Source organism: Lactuca serriola, chromosome 4 (assembly GCF_051521515.1).
Source record: "Lactuca serriola cultivar US96UC23 chromosome 4, Lser_US96UC23_V15, whole genome shotgun sequence".
NCBI classification, from domain to species: Eukaryota; Viridiplantae; Streptophyta; class Magnoliopsida; order Asterales; family Asteraceae; genus Lactuca; species Lactuca serriola.
The window spans coordinates 310,133,972-310,154,223 of NC_136411.1; the positions used below are offsets into that span (position 1 = coordinate 310,133,972).

General features: G+C 38.5%; 1 protein-coding gene across 1 annotated transcript; it reads right to left on the reverse strand.

Moving 5' to 3' along the window:
* Positions 1-3,800: 3,800 nt before the first annotated feature.
* On the reverse strand, positions 3,801-5,381 carry LOC145097280 (Leucine-rich repeat (LRR) family protein). The gene has a single exon (XM_079034819.1). It carries the CDS (start codon positions 5,165-5,167, stop codon positions 3,896-3,898), a length of 1,272 nt encoding a protein of 423 aa, XP_078890945.1. The 5' UTR covers positions 5,168-5,381; the 3' UTR covers positions 3,801-3,895.
* Positions 5,382-20,252: the final 14,871 nt, after the last annotated feature.

Genomic DNA, 20,252 nt, shown 5'->3' on the forward strand with positions numbered 1-20,252 from the left:
CGCCTTTGTCAGAAGGCATACAGCTGGCTTTCCTCTGATTGGATTGATATTCAGCGGATACATCTCGCCTTTGCGCACGGATTTCAACACGACTTTCTTAGTTTTCTTTTCGATGATCTCTGAACCCTCGTCATCGAACAAAACCTTTAATCCAGTTCCCACAACTAGTTGAGAGACACTGATTAGGTTATGTCGTAATCCTTCCACATAAGCTACTTTGCGAACTGAAAATTCGCCATTTGTAATCATCCTATATCCTTTGATCATGCCATATGAGTTGTTTCCATATTTTACACATCCACCATCCTTAAGGGACCGAAACTCCCTAAGCTCTTCCCTCCTTCCTGTCATGTGAAGAGAGCAGCCACTGTCAATATACCATTCGTCGTCAAACTGCTCGTCACCTATAACCTGCAAAATTAAGCAGATTTAGGAACCCAAAGTCTCTTGGGCCCTGATGAGTTTTTCACAGAATAGGGAATTGAATTTGAAACAGAAAGATCAACCATATATGTTCTTTTTATCAATGTGGTTTCATCTTTTTGTTTGATGGTGTAAACTTTGATTTTATTTTTGTCTTTCTTTATTTGGGGTATGTTTTTGTTAGTTGGTTTTTCAGTTGAGTTTTTCTTTGGAGACCTAAGGTTTGATGACTTTTTCTTAACTTGTCCTTCATTATTAGAGACAAGCTTTCCCGTTCCCTTGATATGCTTCATCGGGTTTGGTTTTGGTTGAGAGTGGGAAGGATTGGATTTTGGACCGAAACTTGTCTTTCAGTTCTCAGCACTTGTGTTAGGACCGCAACAGGACTTTCGGTTTTTGGCATAGTAAGAATTGGGACCGAAACTTGACTTTAGGTTCTTGTGAACACTATTAGGACCGAAACAGGTTGTTCGGTTATGCTGACTGCATGACTGGCAGTGATTGACTTATGCTCCCTTTTTCATCTTCAGATTAGAAGCTTTTTCAGAGCGAACATAAGTGGGGTTTTGAGATTGCCAAAACTATTTTCTCTCATTGAGGTTCTTCATGTATCTTTTGTTCCTCTGACGTTTCTACTCAGCAAGTTGTTCTTGAGTCAAGTGAATGTTGGCCTTAGGTTCCTTTTTCTTCATGTGAGCTTCGGTTGTTGTTGATAATTCGCTGGAAGCTTTTAGTGGTTCGCTTGGTATTTCTTTTGTACCACTTGTATTGGGTTTATCAAAGCTTGAGGGCTTGTTGATAGGTTCAACCACGTACCTACCCTTGACTCTCCATGAGGTTCGCTCTGATAGACCAACCGTTTCTTTTGCATTGTCTATTGGAGTAGACCAGAAGTAGTTGTCACAACCTTCAACGTTATCTTTATCAACCATGGAGGTCAACTCTTCCGTTTGTTTCTTAGTTATTCCTTCAACGGTATATACTTGGTTCGGCACTGTTTGCACCTTTCGATAAACTACCGCCTTTTCTTTGAGGACTTTGGACTTATCTTTGGAAATGAGAGCGAACTCAACAGAATTTTCAGAAACAAGCAATTTTGGTGTTTCTATTTCGCTCTTGAGAAATTCTGAACAGTCAATCTCGTCTTCTACTGAAATTTTGCTCATTTCACTTTCCTCGTCAAATTCAGAAGTGGTTTATAAATTCATTTTATTCTCTGAACTTAATCTGGTATTGGATGAGTCAAACTTCTGTAAGGTCTCGGTTTTGATTTTTAATTAATCATTTTCATCCAGTAAATTCTTTAACATACATTTATGTTCTTTGGACTCAATGAAAGCCTCAATTTTGTCCAGTCTATATTTGTAGGTCACTGAAAGCTCATCTGAGGACATTATAGATTCGCACTTAGTGATGACTTCGTCCTCCTTAAATTCAAGAAAAGGCAAAATCATTTTATGAATCTTTTTACCTATCTCACAATCTAAATGCAACTGGGTGATATTACTATATAGGCGTTTAGCAGTTAAACAGAAAATATTTCTTTGTTTCAAGAACTTCAAATTGTCTCGTTGCAAATAAATAAGTTCATCCCTAGCCCTAACTAACTCTGACTCCTTCTGTTGTATCCATATCCTTCTCTCTTCACTCTTGGAAGACTCCTTGCTGAGTTGGTTAGTTAGGTTAGAATTTGCTAAGCGAGTTTGCATAAGACTGCCACTTAAGTTAGAAAACTTGAATTTTAAATTATTTAATTCTTTTTCGTAATTTGTTACTGGTATTTTAAGTGATTCTAGGATAGACTGTACCTTTTTGATCAACTAATCACAATCGCTGATCCTTTCACTCATAGGCTTGGCAGCGAAACATTTGTCTTCCTTAAGCTTCGCTTCCTCATGCTTACTTTCGGTTGTCACCATTAAGCATCTACTAGCCGACTCAGTAACTCCTTCTCTCGCCACATAAGCTCTTCCATGCAAAGGTCTGCGTACCTCTTCGTCTTCAGAGTCTGTAAACCAGACTTCTACTCCACCAAACTCATCATCAACAATATGTTCCTGCACAATTAAAGCATTCATAGAAACGTTAGATGTTTTTTTCTTCTTTATCTCCTCCAACTTTCACATATGGTATGCTTCGTCATCTTCATCATCCTTTTTCTCAGACATCTTTCTCAGCATGCAATATCTCACACCTCAGAAGAGCTCGATGAAGAACTTCGACTGTAGAGGTGTGTTTTAGGGTTACAATGCAAAAGCTAATAATGAGAACCACAACTATTAAAGCAATACATGCATGTATAATATATATTCTAACCCTAAGCTTAAACCACGGTTGGACAGGCCAAAACCGGGTAATCAAAATATAACATTAAGCCCATATGACGCAACCCACTAAACTCAACATTTTGTAAAATGATCTTTAGAAGATTAAAAAGAATTTTAAGTTTATCGTATTTTTAAAGATTTCGTTACCATTTTTAGTGTTTTTAGAAACGATTTTTATTAAAACTCAGCACTTCCATGAACACTGCAATGCTGGTTGCTGAGGAAAGCAACGGTCAATTCTTTCATATTTCCTTTTTTTTAAATTAAATTGTCTATTTATTAGAAAGGTGGTCTAGTGTATGGTGATATTACTTAATAAAGTCCAAAGAGAAATTAAATATCCTTCTACTTTTTGTCACTACAAATTTTCCTATCCAATTAAATGATGACATATGTCACATTTAATGCTCATTTAATGATATTTTAGTATACTAAAAGGACATATGTCATCATTTAATTGGGTATGAAAATTTGTAAGAACAAAAAGTAGAGGATATGACATATGTCACATTTAATGATATTTTAGTATACTAAAATGACATATATCATCATTTAATTGGGTAAGAAAATTTTTAGGAACAAAAAGTAAAAGATATGACATATGTCACATTTAATATTCATTTAATGATATTTTAGTATACTAAAATAACATATGTCATCATTTAATTGGATATGAGAATTTATAGGAACAAAAATAAAAGGATATTTAATTTCTCAAATCAAAATAATATAAAGAATGAAATAACATTAATCGGATATGAAAATTTGTAAGAAAAAAAAAAAGATATTTAATTTTTCAAATCTAAATAATATGAAGATCAAATAATTAAAGTTATGATCATATCCAAAAGCATAATAATTAGATTTGCCCATTAATTCAAGTGAAAACATATGACTTTGTTTGTCTAGTGATTGTTAGATTTTCAAGAAAAATATTGTAGTGATTAATATAGATGTAGAATTTCGTAACAAATATTTTAGCGATTAATATGGATGTTAAATTTCCGAACAACTAAAATCTAAAACAAAATTTCTATGAAGTTCAACACCTTCTACCAAAATAATTCATTATATAAATAAATAAACAAAATTCGAATTATACACCATTCAATTGAATCCATGACATTGACCCTACAAAATTTAAATCACGGGATCACGGGAGTAAAAGCCTTGCACTCCATTAGACTTTTCTGTATTCCTCCTCCACAAAAGTAAAAGCTTTCGGGGCACTCATACAAACAATTGTCCCCTAATCGGATCGTCACACCCGACCCGGATCTCAACTGCAATAACGGGCCGGGTATCAACCCGAACAAGTAGTTCCCACCCAACAACAGCCTCTCAAACGGAGCTACTCCTCCCTGACCCTCCTCCGCCACCGCCTTCAACGCATACTGCGTCGGAATCATACCGGAAAACTTATTGTTCTCCAACGATAAAGCGGATAGTTTCGGCATCCAACCCAAGAATCCGGGTAAGAACCCATGGATATCGTTGTTACTCAAATCAACAGCTATCAGCTCGCTTTTCTGGCCCCAGTTCGCCGGAACAAGAACCCACCGGAACTGGTTGTATGCTAGAGTCAGCTGTTCTAAAGAAGGGTGGGTGAAAAGATCCGGTGGAAGGGAACCAGTGAGATTGTTGTAACTCAGGTCTAATACTTGAAGATAAACCGAGTTATTGAGTAAATTCGCCGGAATATTCCCTTGTAGTGAGTTGTTTCTCAAGGCTAGTTCAATGAGGTTGCTGGGGAAAGTCGAGGGAAGGTCGCCGGAAATGGCGTTGTTGCTGGCGTCAAGGAAGTAAAGTTGACTGAGTTGAGTCAACTCTGGGAACTCGCCACTGAGTCTGTTTCCTTGAAGTTCGAGTCTTTTTAAATTCTTTAGACCGTTGAGAGATCGTGGAATGGGTCCCTGGAGATTATTGTTGTCGAGAAGAAGCTCCTCGAGTGAGTTGGGTAGTGACCCAACCGAGTCAGGGATTGACCCGTTGAGCAAGTTCCCAGAGAGACTGAGTCGTTGCAAACGATTTAATCGGGAAAAAGCACCGGGAATGGAACCGGTGAAGTAGTTGCTAGTGAGGTCTAATGTCTGGAGGTAAGGAAGGTTCCATGAAGACGAGAGTGAACCGGAGTAACCAGCCCGGTCGAGTGTGAGTTCGGTGATTCTACTAACGCCGGAGACCACGGCGTCGCATCGGAAACCACAGGTGAAATTCTCGCCGGAGAGGGAGTCACATGGATCGACGGAGAAATCCCAGGAAGCTAAGCAGGAGCCGGGACCCACTGAGTTGGAATTGACGCCATTTCTGAACTGTTTGAGAGCTTGTACGTCTTCCCAGTGTGTGATGGAGGAGCCATGAAAACAGAGCTCGATGAAAACGATGATAAGAAGGAAGGAAGATGGAAGATAACCCATTTGAGAGGAAATTGAGAAAAAGGGGTTTTGATTATGAAAGAATGGAAATGAATATTTGGGAGAAAATGAGTGAATGAGTGGAGAGTGTTGTGTTTTATCACGGTGGCAGGAGGGCAGAGTGTTGTCAGAGACTCCATTTGTCTGCTTTTAATTTCTGGTTTCTTTTGATTGCTTTGAGGTGATTCATGGGGAAATAGAGACACACAGATTTCTGAATCGCATTGGCTTTTTTACTTTTAATTAGTAAAATGATGTCACTATGTTGGCTTTTTATGATTATTAGTTAACCCGTTCTTTTAGCATGTTTATCGGGTATGCTATCAAATTTTCTACGTTTTTTTTGTTTGCTTTTTTTTTTTGAAAATGTCAAAAATGTCCTATAAAGTTTTTTGGATTGTTCTTTAAAATTTTTGTGTGACTTTATGAGTTCTTAAACTAAAATATGACGTGTTTTTTTAGTCTTTTTTAATTTGTAATAGCAGGTTCATTGATCATTTAGATCAAAAAACCTCACATTGTGCCCATATAAAACCAAAAAAATAAGTTCGGAGACTATCTTGTCAGTTAAAGCAGAATAACCCACAAGCCAAGTGTACACAAAGCTTTCACTCGATTGCAAGTTGCCATGGCTGGAACAAAATTCCAAGCAACACATTTAACATGCACCTCGCCGGAAAGTGAACAACGATGGACTCAGGTTCACGAGGGCGTTCGTCGGAGCTACGACGTTGGCTGCTATGTTGGTTGTGATGGTGGCTAGCATGATTCCGATGATAGAGAGAATCATGGTTGAAATCCCACCAATTTCTCCCAATAATTCAATCGGGTTCGAGATTACACGACCTAAGATGACTTGCGTTGATGTCGTCACTGCTAAACCGACGAACGTGAATGCACACATGAGAATCAGTTGTTCACCTTGACCGATGATTTGATCCTTTTGGCTCTTGGCGTAACGAGTGAAATCGGGGATGTTAAGTGCTAATGTCGCCAAAAAGCTTACATTTGCAGTTAGCGACGGAAAAAAAAGTGACCAGAACTCCGACGACGAGAAGTGTGAAGACACCGAGAGAGCTTAATCAAATTCGTTGACGTTGACATAAGCCCAAATGAGTAAAGCCGAAGTGAGAATAATCAAAATTGGGGCAAAATATATTTCAAATTCCATGATTCCATCCATTCCTTTGATTACAACCACTAATTGGCAAGATAATCCCTAAACTTTTTTTTTTTGCTTTATAAGGGCACAATGTGAGTTTTTTTTGGGTTAAATGGTCATTGAATCAGCTATTACAGATTGACAGTTACTAAAAGAGTAGGTCGTATCCTAGTTTAAGGACCCATAAAGCCCGACAAAAACTTTAGGGACTGAATCGACCAACCCTAAAAACTTTGCAGGACATTTTGGCAATTTCCCTTTTCTTTTATCTGCTGCTAGGAGAATATCATATGCTGGTTAGATTATAAAAAAGGAAAATTATTTTTTTGATTTGTATATATTTATTTATTGAGTTTTTTTTACAACATTTTCTCATTTAATTTATTTGAATTATTCAAAAATCATTATTATGACCTGTTATAAAAGGTTTAGCTAGTTTCCGACGTATTTGATAATTCCGACGAAACTCAAGTCATCATAAAGAAAATGGGTAAGAAATATAGGGTCGGAGAGGGAAACGAGAAAGAGATCGAAACAGGGAAGTAGGAACCAGAGATATGAGAAAGAGGTAGGGGTTGTGGTTTGTGGCGGTGAAGGTAATAACGGATGTTAGAGTTTAAGGAGGAAAGGTGTGACAACCCGGAAATTTTTGCTTTTAGAGCTCAGTCAATCAACTCAAATTAGTGTCAAACTCACTGGTAATGAGTTTTAGCCTGGTTAAAAGGTTATTCTAAGGAGTTTTAAGCCTAATACACTTAAGGAATAAGTGTTAGAAAGTACCTGCTAGAACCACAGTGTAGCAAATCAAACCTTAACCTCATCAAAATGAGTTCACGGCCACAAGACAATGAGTTTACGGCCGTAAACTCATGTGGCCGTAAACTTAAGAGTATATATATATGGGCCTTGGCCATTTTCTCATTCTTTCCTTTCCTTGGCCGATTTTCTTCAAGTCCTCTCAACTATCATCAAGATTTCCTTCCAAGATCTTCATATAAGTAAGTATTCTTCCTAGATTTGTTGATACATTTCTTAATCTAGTATCCTTCCATGATTTCATCCATAGAAGTCATTCTTTTCTTAGATCTTCAAGTTTCACCAAGAACACACACTAGTGTTCTTGGCCAAAACCAACCATTTCAAGCTTCTAGATCGTAAGTACTCTTCCCTATACTTCATATCTAGTTAGGACTCATGCTTAGAGACTTGAAAACATCAAGAACACAAGGACAAAAGGAGTTTACGGCCAAGCCATCTCCCATGGCCGTAAACCCCTTAAAGGGTGCCATTTTGGCCATCAACCCTCCTAGATGCAAGCCTTGTAACCCAGAACCCTTCCTTGATGATTGTAGGACCTTAAAATACTCTCATAAACATAAATGGTCATGAGTTTATGGCTATAAACTCCTTTGGGACGTAAACTCATCAAAAGCCTTATTAGAAGTGGAATTTCTCATACTAGTGTAGAGCAAAAGTCCCTAAAGTTTCCCTAGCCTTCAAACTTACACTTATATATGAGTAACTATGAGTTTACGGCCATAAACTCCCTTGGGCCATAAACCCATGGCCTTAAACTCATGTGAGTGTCATTCTACTATCCCTTGATGAATCACATGTGATTCCAACACTTGGTCAAAGTGTTTCCTAGTCCCGGAAGGTGTTTCCTTTCATATAGTTGCTTATAAACACTATATTCATGCCAATATGTGTCATTATATGTCATTTAGGACTTGTTGTATCTCAGGACTTCATTCGTGGAACTTCTCATCCTTACACGCATACCTGTTTGAATCACCTACATCTGGTGAGTTCATACCCCATAATGAATCTTTTAACTATTTTAAATGCTGTTAAGGGGGGGGGGATACAAGTTGAACACAATGATAATTGTGTATTTGTTTGTTATAAACATTTTTCAAAATGTTGCTTATGTCTTCTATAAGTAGTCAAAACATTTCAAAAACTATTTTACAGTTATGTTGCTTTATAGTTTAACAAAACTCCGTTTTTAAAGTACAAGCATAACTTGGTAGTAAAATGCGTCTTTTCAATAATAGTTCAAGTAGAGTACTAGTAAACTATAATGGGTATAGTTTAGGGGTTCAGTTCATACTAGATACAATACACGATAACAAAAAGAACATACTAAGATACTATAACAAGAGAAGGTACTAAGATACTATAACAGAACGAACATACTAAGATGCTATAACATGGCACTATTACAGGATCTAATTATACTAATAAATCACTAACGCATTGTTCTAAACAAAAAGGTGATATTTATATTGGGTATACATGATCACATAATTTTAATGTGGATGTTCACAGCTTGCAATTGATTGTAGAGGTCGCGTTTGGGTCCCAGAATCTTTCAACAGGAAGAGCGTTTAGTATGGGATCTAGCCATCACATTATACCTTAATAATCAATTTAAGGCATTTAGTACAATAGTAGTTACTATATACAATACTACAGTACTTACATTTTACAAACAACAAACAGAACAATCGGGTCTAGTACATTCGGTAGGAAGGGACCATAATGCTAACCTTATGATTCCTTAATGTATACATCAAGGGATATATATAAATAGGATCTGACGGGCAATAGGATGTGTGCTTTCCCCTTCATTTCATGTTCCTTGTTTGGTTGTGGGCTTAGAGAAGATTCACCCAGTCTATTATCTATTCGATTTTAGTTATATATATATATATATATATATATATATATATATATATATATATATATATATATATATATATATATATATGTTTCGTACACATTAAGTCATCATAAGGGATACCAGGTATGGGTCAAGTCATAGAATTCAAAGTCAGTACACAGTTTTTCTAGTAAAAAACATACTTTTCAAATAGAATATTTGATGCACAAAACTAGAAACTTCCCAATAAAGGGTTTAATCCATTTTATTAAACCAGTATAAACTTAATGGACTTTAGGTGATTAACTCTATAATACCTTAGTTTATGCATCATGGTTATATATCATTAATACCCAACAGATAGTTGGATGTGTGCTTTCTGCCTTACAGCTTGTTCCTTGTTTGGTTGTGGGCTTATGCGACTTCCTCATTTTCACGGCCAGAAAAGACCGATTTTGTTTATGCTTTATTTAAAAATCAGAGTAACATTTTAAATAAAAGTGTTGCAGAATTTGTCCCAAAACAAAATATGATAAAGATTTGTCAAAAGCATTTCCATAGAAATGTATTTCATTAAAAAGACTCGGGATGTCATGTTCTATACAAATCATAAGCATAAATAATACATCATTGGCCTTACTACATTATTCTATATTTACAAGCCTAAAATCCCTTAATCTCTCATTCCAAGACATCACATCTATGCTCATGCGCCACTACCTGTAATACAAGAAACTGAGTGGGTCAGGCTTGGGATCTTGGTGAGCACATAGGGTTTTCAACCCACAATAAATAAGTTTATTAGCTTTATCAAACCAAACAAACCCGATTACCCGTTCCCGTTATCCTCAATTTACGTCCCTAAAACATCTAACACAAGGGACTTAGTGTAAGGACTATCATCGGGATGGACACTACTGCTAACGGGATTCCTTAGCAATAAATGTCCTTAAGGCAACCATGTGGGGGATGGAGTACACCTGGTGAGCACACAGTTCAAATAAACACCTACAGGTTGCGAGCCTGCTAGTGTTCCACTGGACCGTCTAGAATAGTTCGTGGTCGTCATCTATACTCCGCTAGATGACTGGATCACCAATAACATCTATAACGAGGCCTCTTATTATTTCATTTTATCACACAATAACTAATACATCTACCCATGTTTTACCCCAACATTTTCGTAGATATAAAATACATATACAGTTTAAATCATTGAAAACATGTATAAAAATGTTCATCTAGCATAGATAGCAAGTATTCAGATAATATGCACACATAACACGTAATTTATATAAAATACTTCATATCTATGTGTAAGCTGAAAGTAACTATACACTCACCTGAAAGGTGGTGACTCAACACTCGGGCAGCGCTTCGATACTCTCAAAACAATTTTCCTTCGATAAAACCTAGTACCAATACCACTAGGGTTTAGTCTAACGATAACCGTGACTAACTAACAGTCTAGCTATTATTACTATTATATAGGCTTTAAACAATACTTATATAACCCATAATAATAGCCCAAGTATTTATTATAAGTTCCTAATAACGATACTATAATTAAATAAAAACTATATTAAAAATAGCATAGGCGTAGCTTACTTACAGTGGATTTTTCTCAAAACCGGGCGCCACTGGAGCAGCGTTACCAAGCCGAAAGGGTCTTCTTCTCGGAGCCGCCGGGCACTCAGGGGCTTCCGCCTCGCGCTAGGGAGGTTCCCTAGGCTTTTCGGGGTGTTTCGGGGCTAGAGAGAGAGGGAAGTGAGGGGAGGTGTGAGGAATGAATGGAGGCCTCACCACTTATTTATAGGAGCTGGAGGAAGGTTCACGTCATGAATTTTTAATATTCACGTCGTGAGCCAGGCTGTTGCACAAAGGGTGGAAATCAGCCGATTTTCAAGAATTCACAACTTTCGCATACGAACTCCGTTTTCGACGTTCTTTATATCCACGCGTAGGTAGAAACAAGATCTACAACTTTCATTTAGACTCTGTCGACTAATTCTCGACCGATCTTAAATTTAATAGTAGGAGGAGTTTAGAGTGCTAAATGACCGCGAAGAATTCGTAACTCCTTCATACGGAATTCGTTTCGTCTATCTTTTTACCGTTGAGTTCATATTAATGAGATCTTAAACTCTCATTTAGGTCACGTAAGCCAAAAACTGCTCGAACTAAAATTCGAGTTTCGGGCCGTGTACTGCTAAGCCGAATCTTAGAAAAATCATAACTTCCTCATACGAAGTCAGATTTGGGCGTTCTTTTTATGGATGTTCTCGGTTTAACATATACTACAACTTTTGTTTATATCACTAAGGCTAAAAAGTCCTCCATCGTAAATTCACTATTTACGTCTCCCGGTGCCATGCCGGTTTTGCTGTAAAACTTCGATGGACCATAACTTCTTCGTTATAACTCAGATTTCGGCGTTCTTCATATCCCCGAAATCCTTGTTTCGACCGCTACAACTTTTTGTAAAGATATCGGGCTTATCTCACACTTTAATTTTGACGCTTATTTTTATCTTTTAATTATTAAATATTTATAAATACATAATAAGCATAAAAATTCACATAATTCACATAATACTCAAATATTTCATCTTTATTACTTCAAAAAGAGTTACAATAGTTGACCTAGACTATTACATTGTCTAAAATGCTTAGCCCTGAAACCCAGGCGTTACAATTCTCTCCCCCTTAGGATGATTATGTCTTGGAATCATGCATCAACAAACAAATGTGGATAGCGACTCCTCATGTCATCCTGTGTTTCCCAAGTGAGATTCGACCTATTCGAATGTTTCCATTGTACTAGCACTAAGTTGACCATCTTGCGTCGAGTCTTACGGTCAACAATTGCCTCAGGCTCTTCAATCAGCCTTTTTTTCTCATCCATCCTTAACTCTGAGATTGGAATTATGTCGGGAACTTCTCCTGTGAACTTCCTCAAATAACACACATGGAAGGTGTTATGAATACCATCGAGTTCTTCGGGCAATTCCAGCTTGTAAGCTTGGTTCCCAATCTTCTGAAGAACTTGGAATGGTCCAATGAACCTTGGACTCAGCTTTCCTCGTTTCCCGAATCGTATAAGTCCCTTCCACGGTGAGACTATAAGCAAAACCGAATCCCCAACTTCGAAGGTCATCGGTCGTCTTTTCTTGTCAGCATAGCTCTTTTGACGATCTTGAGCTGCTAACATTCTTTCTCTGATCACTTTCAACTTCTCAACAGTCTCATGGACTATCTCGGGGCCCATAAACTGCTTCTCTCCGGCTTCAAGCCAACAAGACGGCGTACAACACTTCTGTCCATACAAGGCTTGATAAGGTGCCATCTTGATGCTCGAGTGAAAACTGTTGTTGTAGGAGAATTCTATCAAAGGTAAGTGTTCATCCCAATTCCCTTGGAACTCGAGGGTACATGATCTCAGCATATCTTGCAGTGTCTGAATCGTTCTTTCGCTCTGACCATCAGTCTGCGGATGGTAGGCCGTACTCAAACATAATTTCGTACCCAATTCTTCTTGCAGACTCCTCCAAAACCTTGACGTGAAACGACTATCACGATCTGATACAATTGTAAGAGGAACACCGTGATGCCTTACAATTTCCTTCACGTAAGCATTTGCGAGCTTATTCATAGACCACTTCTCATTGGCTGCTATGAAGTGTGCACTCTTGGTGAAACAATCCACGACCACCCAAATCATGTCGGGACCGCTCTTTGTCTTGGGCAGTTTAGTCACAAAATCCATGGTGATGTCTTCCTATTTATCCATGGGTACAGGTAAAGGTTCTAAACTCCCATACGATTTTTGATGTTGCGCCTTAACTCTTGCACATGTCACACACTCGGCCACATACTTTGCAACATCGAGTTTCATCGTCGGCCACCAGTAGTAGGGTTTTAGGTCCCTATACATTTTAGTGCTACCGGGATGAATTGAGTACATGGTATTGTGTGCTTCTTCCATCAGAAGATCTCTTATTCCTCCCGTCTTAGGTACCCAAATCCGATCTTGGAATACCTTTAGTCCTTGATTGTTTGTACCGAACACTAACGTTTTGCCCAAATGTTCTTCTTTTCGGCCATTCTTTTCAACGCTCTTCGCCTTTTCCTTTCAAGGTTGACTTTCCGACTGAGAGCATCAGCGACAACATTTGTTTTACCGGGGTGGTAAAGTATCTTACAGTCGTAGTCCTTGAGTAACTCTAACCAACATCGTTGCCTCATGTTCAATTCTTTCTGATTAAAGAGATACTGGAGACTCTTATGATCAATGAAAAGCTTGCACTTCGTGCTGTAGAGGTAATGCCTCTATATCTTTAGAGCAAAAACTACAGCTGCCAACTCCAAATCGTGAGTGGGGTAGTTCTTTTCGTGCTCTTTCGATTGTCGAGATGCATAAGCTATCACCTTTTCTCTTTGGGTCAGAACACAACCCAACCCGACTCCAAATGCGTCACTGTAAACCGCAAAGTCTTTAACTCCATCTGGTAGAGAAAGTATCGATGCTTCACATAACTTCTTCTTTAGCTTCTCGAATGCCTCATTGTGCTTCTCACTCCACGTATACGTAGCTCCTTTGTGGGTCAACACTGTTAATGGAGCAGCTATCGAAGAAAAGCCTTGGATAAATCGTCGGTAATATCCGGCTAATCCTAGAAAGCTTCGAATCTCCTTGGGACTCTTTGGACGTTCCCACTTCATTACAGCTTTGATTTTTGCGGGGTCAACCATTATTCCCTCCTGGTTAACCACATGACCTAAGAATTGAACTTCTCGGATCCAAAAATCACACTTGGAGAACTTTGCAAAAAGGTTCTCCTTCTTCAACACTTCTAATACTTCCCGTAGATGCTTGCCATGCTCCTCTTGGCTTTTCGAGTAGATCAGAATGTCGTCGATGAACACTATCACAGATTTATCGAGGAATGGTTTACAAAACCTATTAATCAAATCCATGAATGCTGCTGGAGCATTGGTTAGTCCAAATGACATAACCAAGAACTCGTAGTGTCCATATCTCATTCCGAATGCAGTCTTCTCAATATCCTGATCTCTCACTTTCAGCTGATGATATCCTGACCTAAGATTAATCTTTGAGAAGTAGCTCGAACCTTGTAGCTGATCGAATAGGTCGTCAATCCTTGGCAATGGATACTTGTTCTTCACCATTGCCTTGTTCAGCTCTCGGTAGTCTATACATATTCTCATGCTTCCATCCTTCTTTTCATGAATAATGCCGGAGCTCCCCAGGGTGATGAACTAGGTCAAATGAAATCGTTGTCCAACAGCTCCTGAAGTTGCGTCATAAGCTCCTTCATCTCCGTCGGTGCTAATCGGTAAGGTGCCTTTGCTATCGGTGTTGTACCTGGTAACAAGTCTATCCGAAACTCCACTTGCCTATCAGGTGGTAATCCATGAAGATCTTCGGGAAAGACTTTCGGATAATCACATACGATCGGTATATTTTGCACCTCCTTCTTTTCCTTCTTAGCATCAATCACAAATGCCAAATATGATGCACATCCTTTGGATAAACATTTTCTGGCTTCCATCAGGGAGATGATTCCAGAATTCACTCTACGTTTGTCCCCATATACCATAAATGATTCCTTTCCAGGGGGATTTACCCTAACTATCTTCTTTCGGCATAATATCTTGGCATCATTGGCGCTAAGCCAATCCATACCCAAAACGATGTCGAAACCGTTTAACTCTATGGGTAATAGCTCTTCGTGGAATTCGTTTCCGTTTAGGTTGATGACTACGTTCTTAATACGATTACTAACAGATACGAACTTGCCACTGGCAACTTCTACAATCAGGGCATTATCAAGTTTTTCTACAGGTAATGCTAGTTTCCCACCAAATTTACACGACACAAAGGAGTAGTTGGCTCTGGAATCTAATAGTATATTGGCAGGCAAACCATTTACAAGAAAGGTACCTGAAGCGATGTCTGCTGCCTCCTTTGCAGCCTTGAGCGTCATCTGGAAGGCTCTCACCTTCGGCTTCGGTGGAATGTTGGGTCTTCCTGCATATTTCTTCTTTGGGCAATCCTTAGCAATATGTCCTTCTTCACGACACTTGTAGCACACCCTTTTGTTGATGGTGCACTCATTGGCATAGTGCCCCGTTTTCCTACACTTGTAGCTGGTTACTTCCTCACTACATTTTCCCGAGTACTTCTTCTAGCACTTCTCGCACCATTTCAATTCATTTCCTCCTCCCTCGAGCTTCTTTGAACCGAACTTACTCTTCTTTTTGTTGGGTTTAGCAGACCCATCAAATTTCCTCTTCTCGCCAACCTCAACTTTGCTGGCAGCTCTTCCCTTAATCATATCCTCCACAGACTTGGCAGCCCAGGTAGCTGCCTCCAGAGTAGGTGCCTAACGCACTGGCACCGCGTACTCCCATGGAAGTCCCTTTGTGTACTTATCAATTTTCGCCAGCTCATCCGGAACATGACGCAAGGCAAACTCCATCTTTTCTGTGAAGTTGTTCGTGTATTCATCGATTGACATGCTTCCCTTTTTCAGGGTTAGGAACTGGTTCTCTAGCTCGAGCAAGTTTTGAGCTGAGCAGTACTTACGTTTGAACTGCACCAAAAACTCTGCCCATGTCAGTTGCAGGGGCTCATTGGGGCTCAGAGTCTTCCCCAAGGTATTCCCCCAACGTACAGTGCCTCCTCGAAATTGACGCACTACAAACGTGGTCTGTAGTTTTCCTCTGCAACCGCAGGTCATGAAAGCTAACTCCATCTCCGACATCCAATCCATGAACCCGATCGGATCTTCCTTTGTCATGAAAGTCGATGGCTTGCAAGTCAGAATATCCTTGTACTTGCATCCATTCCTCTCGACTCTGTCATCTTGGTTGTTTTGTCGAACTGTTGGTGGGTTGACTTGACCAACGGTTCCACTGTAGTTCCCCTCCTCAGTCTGTCCTTCGTTCAAATCGGGCTGTTCGATCTGTATGGTTGCTTCCTCTCGATTTTGTTGGAGCAAACGTCTGGTTTCCTCCATTTGACGATCCAACATCACCTGGATCATCGCTTGCACTCCGGCCATCGTTATTGGCTCAGCAGCGACTTCCACAACCGGTATTTGCTCAATCACTGGGGGTTGGTTTCTGTTCCCATTTGCATTCACGTTTCCGCTACAGGTCCTTGCCATCTTGATCTATACACCGAATAAGGTGAATTTAGATCTTTATCTAGGACTGATGTACAAATCATACTTATCTCTCCAAAATATTTACATGTTAGTTCTAATATCGTAGTCGTACGTTTAGAATCCTAAACACATAAGGTTTCCAGATCCGGTCAGCAACAGACCATAGATCCGTACAATTAACAGCATATCAGGCACAAAGCATTTAGCACATAAAAGTATTTTAGGCATAATTCCTAAAATAAGCTATTGCTCACACCTCACAATCATCGCTTAGCATTATCAGTTGAAGTCTAGAAATCCTACAAATTCCTAGTTCGCTTAAACTAATGCTCTGATACCAACTATGACATCCCCATTTTCACGGCCAGAAAAGACCGATTTTGTTTATGCTTTGTTTAAAAATCAGAGTAACATTTTAAATAAAAGTGTTGTGGAATTTGTCCCAAAACAAAATATGATAAAGATTTATCAAAAGCATTTCCATAGAAATGTATTTCATTAAAAAGACTCGGGATGTCATGTTCAATACATATCATAAGCATAAACAATACATCATAGGCCTTACTACATTATTCTGTATTTACAGGCCTAAAATCCCTTAATCTCTCATCCCAAGACATCACATCTATTGTCATGCGCCACTACCTGTAATACAAGAAACTAAGTGGGACAGGCTTGGGAGCCTGGTGAGCACATAGGGTTTTCAACCCCTCAATAAATATGTTTATTAGCTTTATCAAACCAAACAAACCCGATTACCCGTTCCCGTTATCCTCACTTTACGTCCCTAAAACATCTAACACAAGGGACCTAGTCTAAGGACTATCATCGGGATGGACACTACTGCTAAGGGGATTCCTCAAATAAACACATAGTTCAAATAAACATCTACAGGTTGCGAGCCTGCTAGTGTTCCACTGGACCGTCTAGAATAGTCCGTGGTCGTCATCTATACTCTGCTAGATGACTGTATCATCAATAACATCTATAACGAGGCCTCTAATTATTTCATTTTATCACACAACAACTAATACATCTACCCATGTTTTACCCCAACATTTTCGTAGATATAAAATACATATACAATTTAAATCATTGAAAACATGTATAAAAATGTTCATCCAGCATAGATAGCAAGTATTCAGATAATATGCACACATAGCACGTAATTTATATAAAATACTTCATATCTATGTGTAAGCTGAAAGTAACTATGCACTCACCTGAAAGGTGGTGACTCAGCACTCGGACAACGCTTCGATACTCTCAAAACAATTTTCCTTCGATAAAACCTAGTACCAATACCACTAGGGGTTAGTCTAACGATAACCGCGACTAATTAATACTCTAGCTATTATTAATATTATATAAGCTTTAAAAAATACTTATATAACCCATAATAATAGCCCAAGTATTTATTATAAGTTCCTAATAACGTTACTATAATTAAATAAAAGCTATATTAAAAATAGAATAGGCGTAGCTTACTTACAATGGGTTTTTCTCAAAACTAGGCGCGACTGGAGCAGCATTCCCGAGCCGAAAGGGTCTTCTTGTCGGAGCCGTCGAGCACTTCGGGGCTTCCGCCTCGCGCTAGGGAGGTTCCCTAGGCTTTTCGGGGTGTTTCGGGGGGTTTTGGGGCTATAGAGAAGTTCTAGAGAGAGAGAGGGGGAAGTGAGGGGAGGTGTGAGGAATGAATGGAGGCCTCACCACTTATTTATAGGAGCTGGAGGAAGGTTCACGTCATGAATTTTTAATATTCACGTCGTGAGTCAGGCTGTTGCACACAGGGTGGAAATCAGCAGATTTTCAAAAATTCATAACATTCGCATACGAACTCCGTTTTCGACGTTCTTTATATCCACGTGTAGGTAAAAACAAGATCTACAACTTTCATTTAGACTCTGTCGGCTAATTCTCAACCGATCTTAAATTTAACAGTAGGAGGAATTGAGACTACTAAATGACCGCGAAGAATTCGTAACTCCTTCATACGGAATCCGTTTTCGTCTATCTTGTTACCGTTGAGTTCCTATTAATGAGATCTTCAACTCTCATTTAGGTCACGTAAGCCAAAACTGCTCGAACTAAAATTCTAGTTTCGGGCCGTGTACTGCTAAGCCGAATCTTAGAAAAATCATAACTTCCTCATACAAAGTCAGATTTGGGCGTTCTTTTTATAGATGTTCTCGGTTTAACATATACTACAACTTTGGTTTATATCATTTAGGCTAAAAAGTCCTCCATCGTAAATTCACTATTTACGTCTCCCGGTTCCGTGCCGGTTTTGCCGTAAAACTTCAATGGGTCATAACTTCTTCATTATAACTCAGATTTCGGCGTTCTTTATATCCCTGAAATCCTTGTTTCGACCGCTACAACTTTTTGTAAAGATATCAGGCTTATCTCACACTTTAATTTTGATGTTTATTTTTATCTTTTAATTATTAAATATTTATAAATACATAATAAGCATAAAAATTCACATAATTCACATAATACTCAAATATTTCATCTTTATTACTTCAAAAAGAGTTACAATATTTGATCTAGACTATTATATTGTCAAAAATGCTTAGCCCTGAAACCCGGGCGTTACAGCTTAGGGCAGATTCACGCAATTAACTATCTATTCAATATTAGATCATATATAGCCAGTATAACTAAGTTGTTATAGAAGTAATCACTGTGGTCACTATTTTATTATAAGAAATAAGGGTTTTCTTAAAGGATCTTTTCATTAAATATAAAGGAACTATTACAATTAACTCCATGAGTAACAAGTGAATACACCAGGGTTATATACAACAAGGACCTAACAAACAATGGGATGTGTGCTATCTGCCTTACTTCCTGTTCCTTGTTTGATTGTGGGCTTAGGGCAGTTGCGCACAATCGATTGTTTGTTTACTCTGAGTTTTATATAACTTGTATTCATTTAGTACTCATAGAAACATATCTTTCATTAAAGTAGGAAATATATGGTTTTTTAGAGGAACAGACGAACTTTTCTAAAACAGAACTTATAACTTACTACATTTCAACTACATTTTTCAACAACTTTCTACAAAATACTTACATCACTAAAATCTTATGAGCTCACCAGCTTAATTGCTGATCAACTCTTTCAAATAACTTGTATTCTCAGGAAACTAGTAGACATGTACCCGCTCTAGGAATTCAGAAGATGGAGCAGTATAGCTTCAAGTCTTGTTTTGTTATATGCTTATGTACTCTATGTTTTTGTGAACACATATTTTGTAAACACTTTCTTTCTAATGAAATGGTTGTTCATTAGTTGCTTACTATGATACATGTCTTGTGATACTAAACATGACGTCCTCCACCCTCGAACGTTTCCGCCGTTCCGGTTTCGGGGTGTGACAAAAGGCATAAGAAATCTGTCGGCATTGGAAGGTGTTAGGGTTTCGGCCATATACATGCAACCATATGGCAGAAGTGGTGGAAGGTGATGACATATGGTTTGTGGTGGTGATGTCTCAGTTTTGATGGTGGCTTGGAGGTTGAAGATGATGAACAATGATCGGTTTTAATGGTGGGCGAAGAAGATGACTAGAGTCTCGCTGAAAAAAAGCATTGTTTGAAGGAGACTCGACGAAGATGGCTGCCAAATATTTCGGAAACCTACTATAGCATATCATAATGATATTTTCTGAACAGTTCAAACAAGTTCAATGGAAAAATATAGAAAAAAACCCATCAACTAAAACTGTACAAATAAAAGAATATATATTACCCATTTAAGTAAGAGTAAATTACTGAAATCGTCCCTGTGGTTTGGTCAAAATTGAAGGTTTGGTCCCTAACTTTTTTTTTTGCACTCGGATCGTCCTTGTGGTTTGATTTTTTTACGTTTTTCGTCCCTATGGTTTGGTAAAAGTTGCATGTTTGGTCCCTAACTTTATGTATGTAAGGGACGAAAAATGCAACAAAATAAAACCACAGGGACGAAAAACGCAAAAAAATCAAACCACAGGGACGATCCGAGTGTAAAAAAAAGTTAGGGACCAAACGTGCAATTTTGACCAAACCACAGGGACGATTTCAG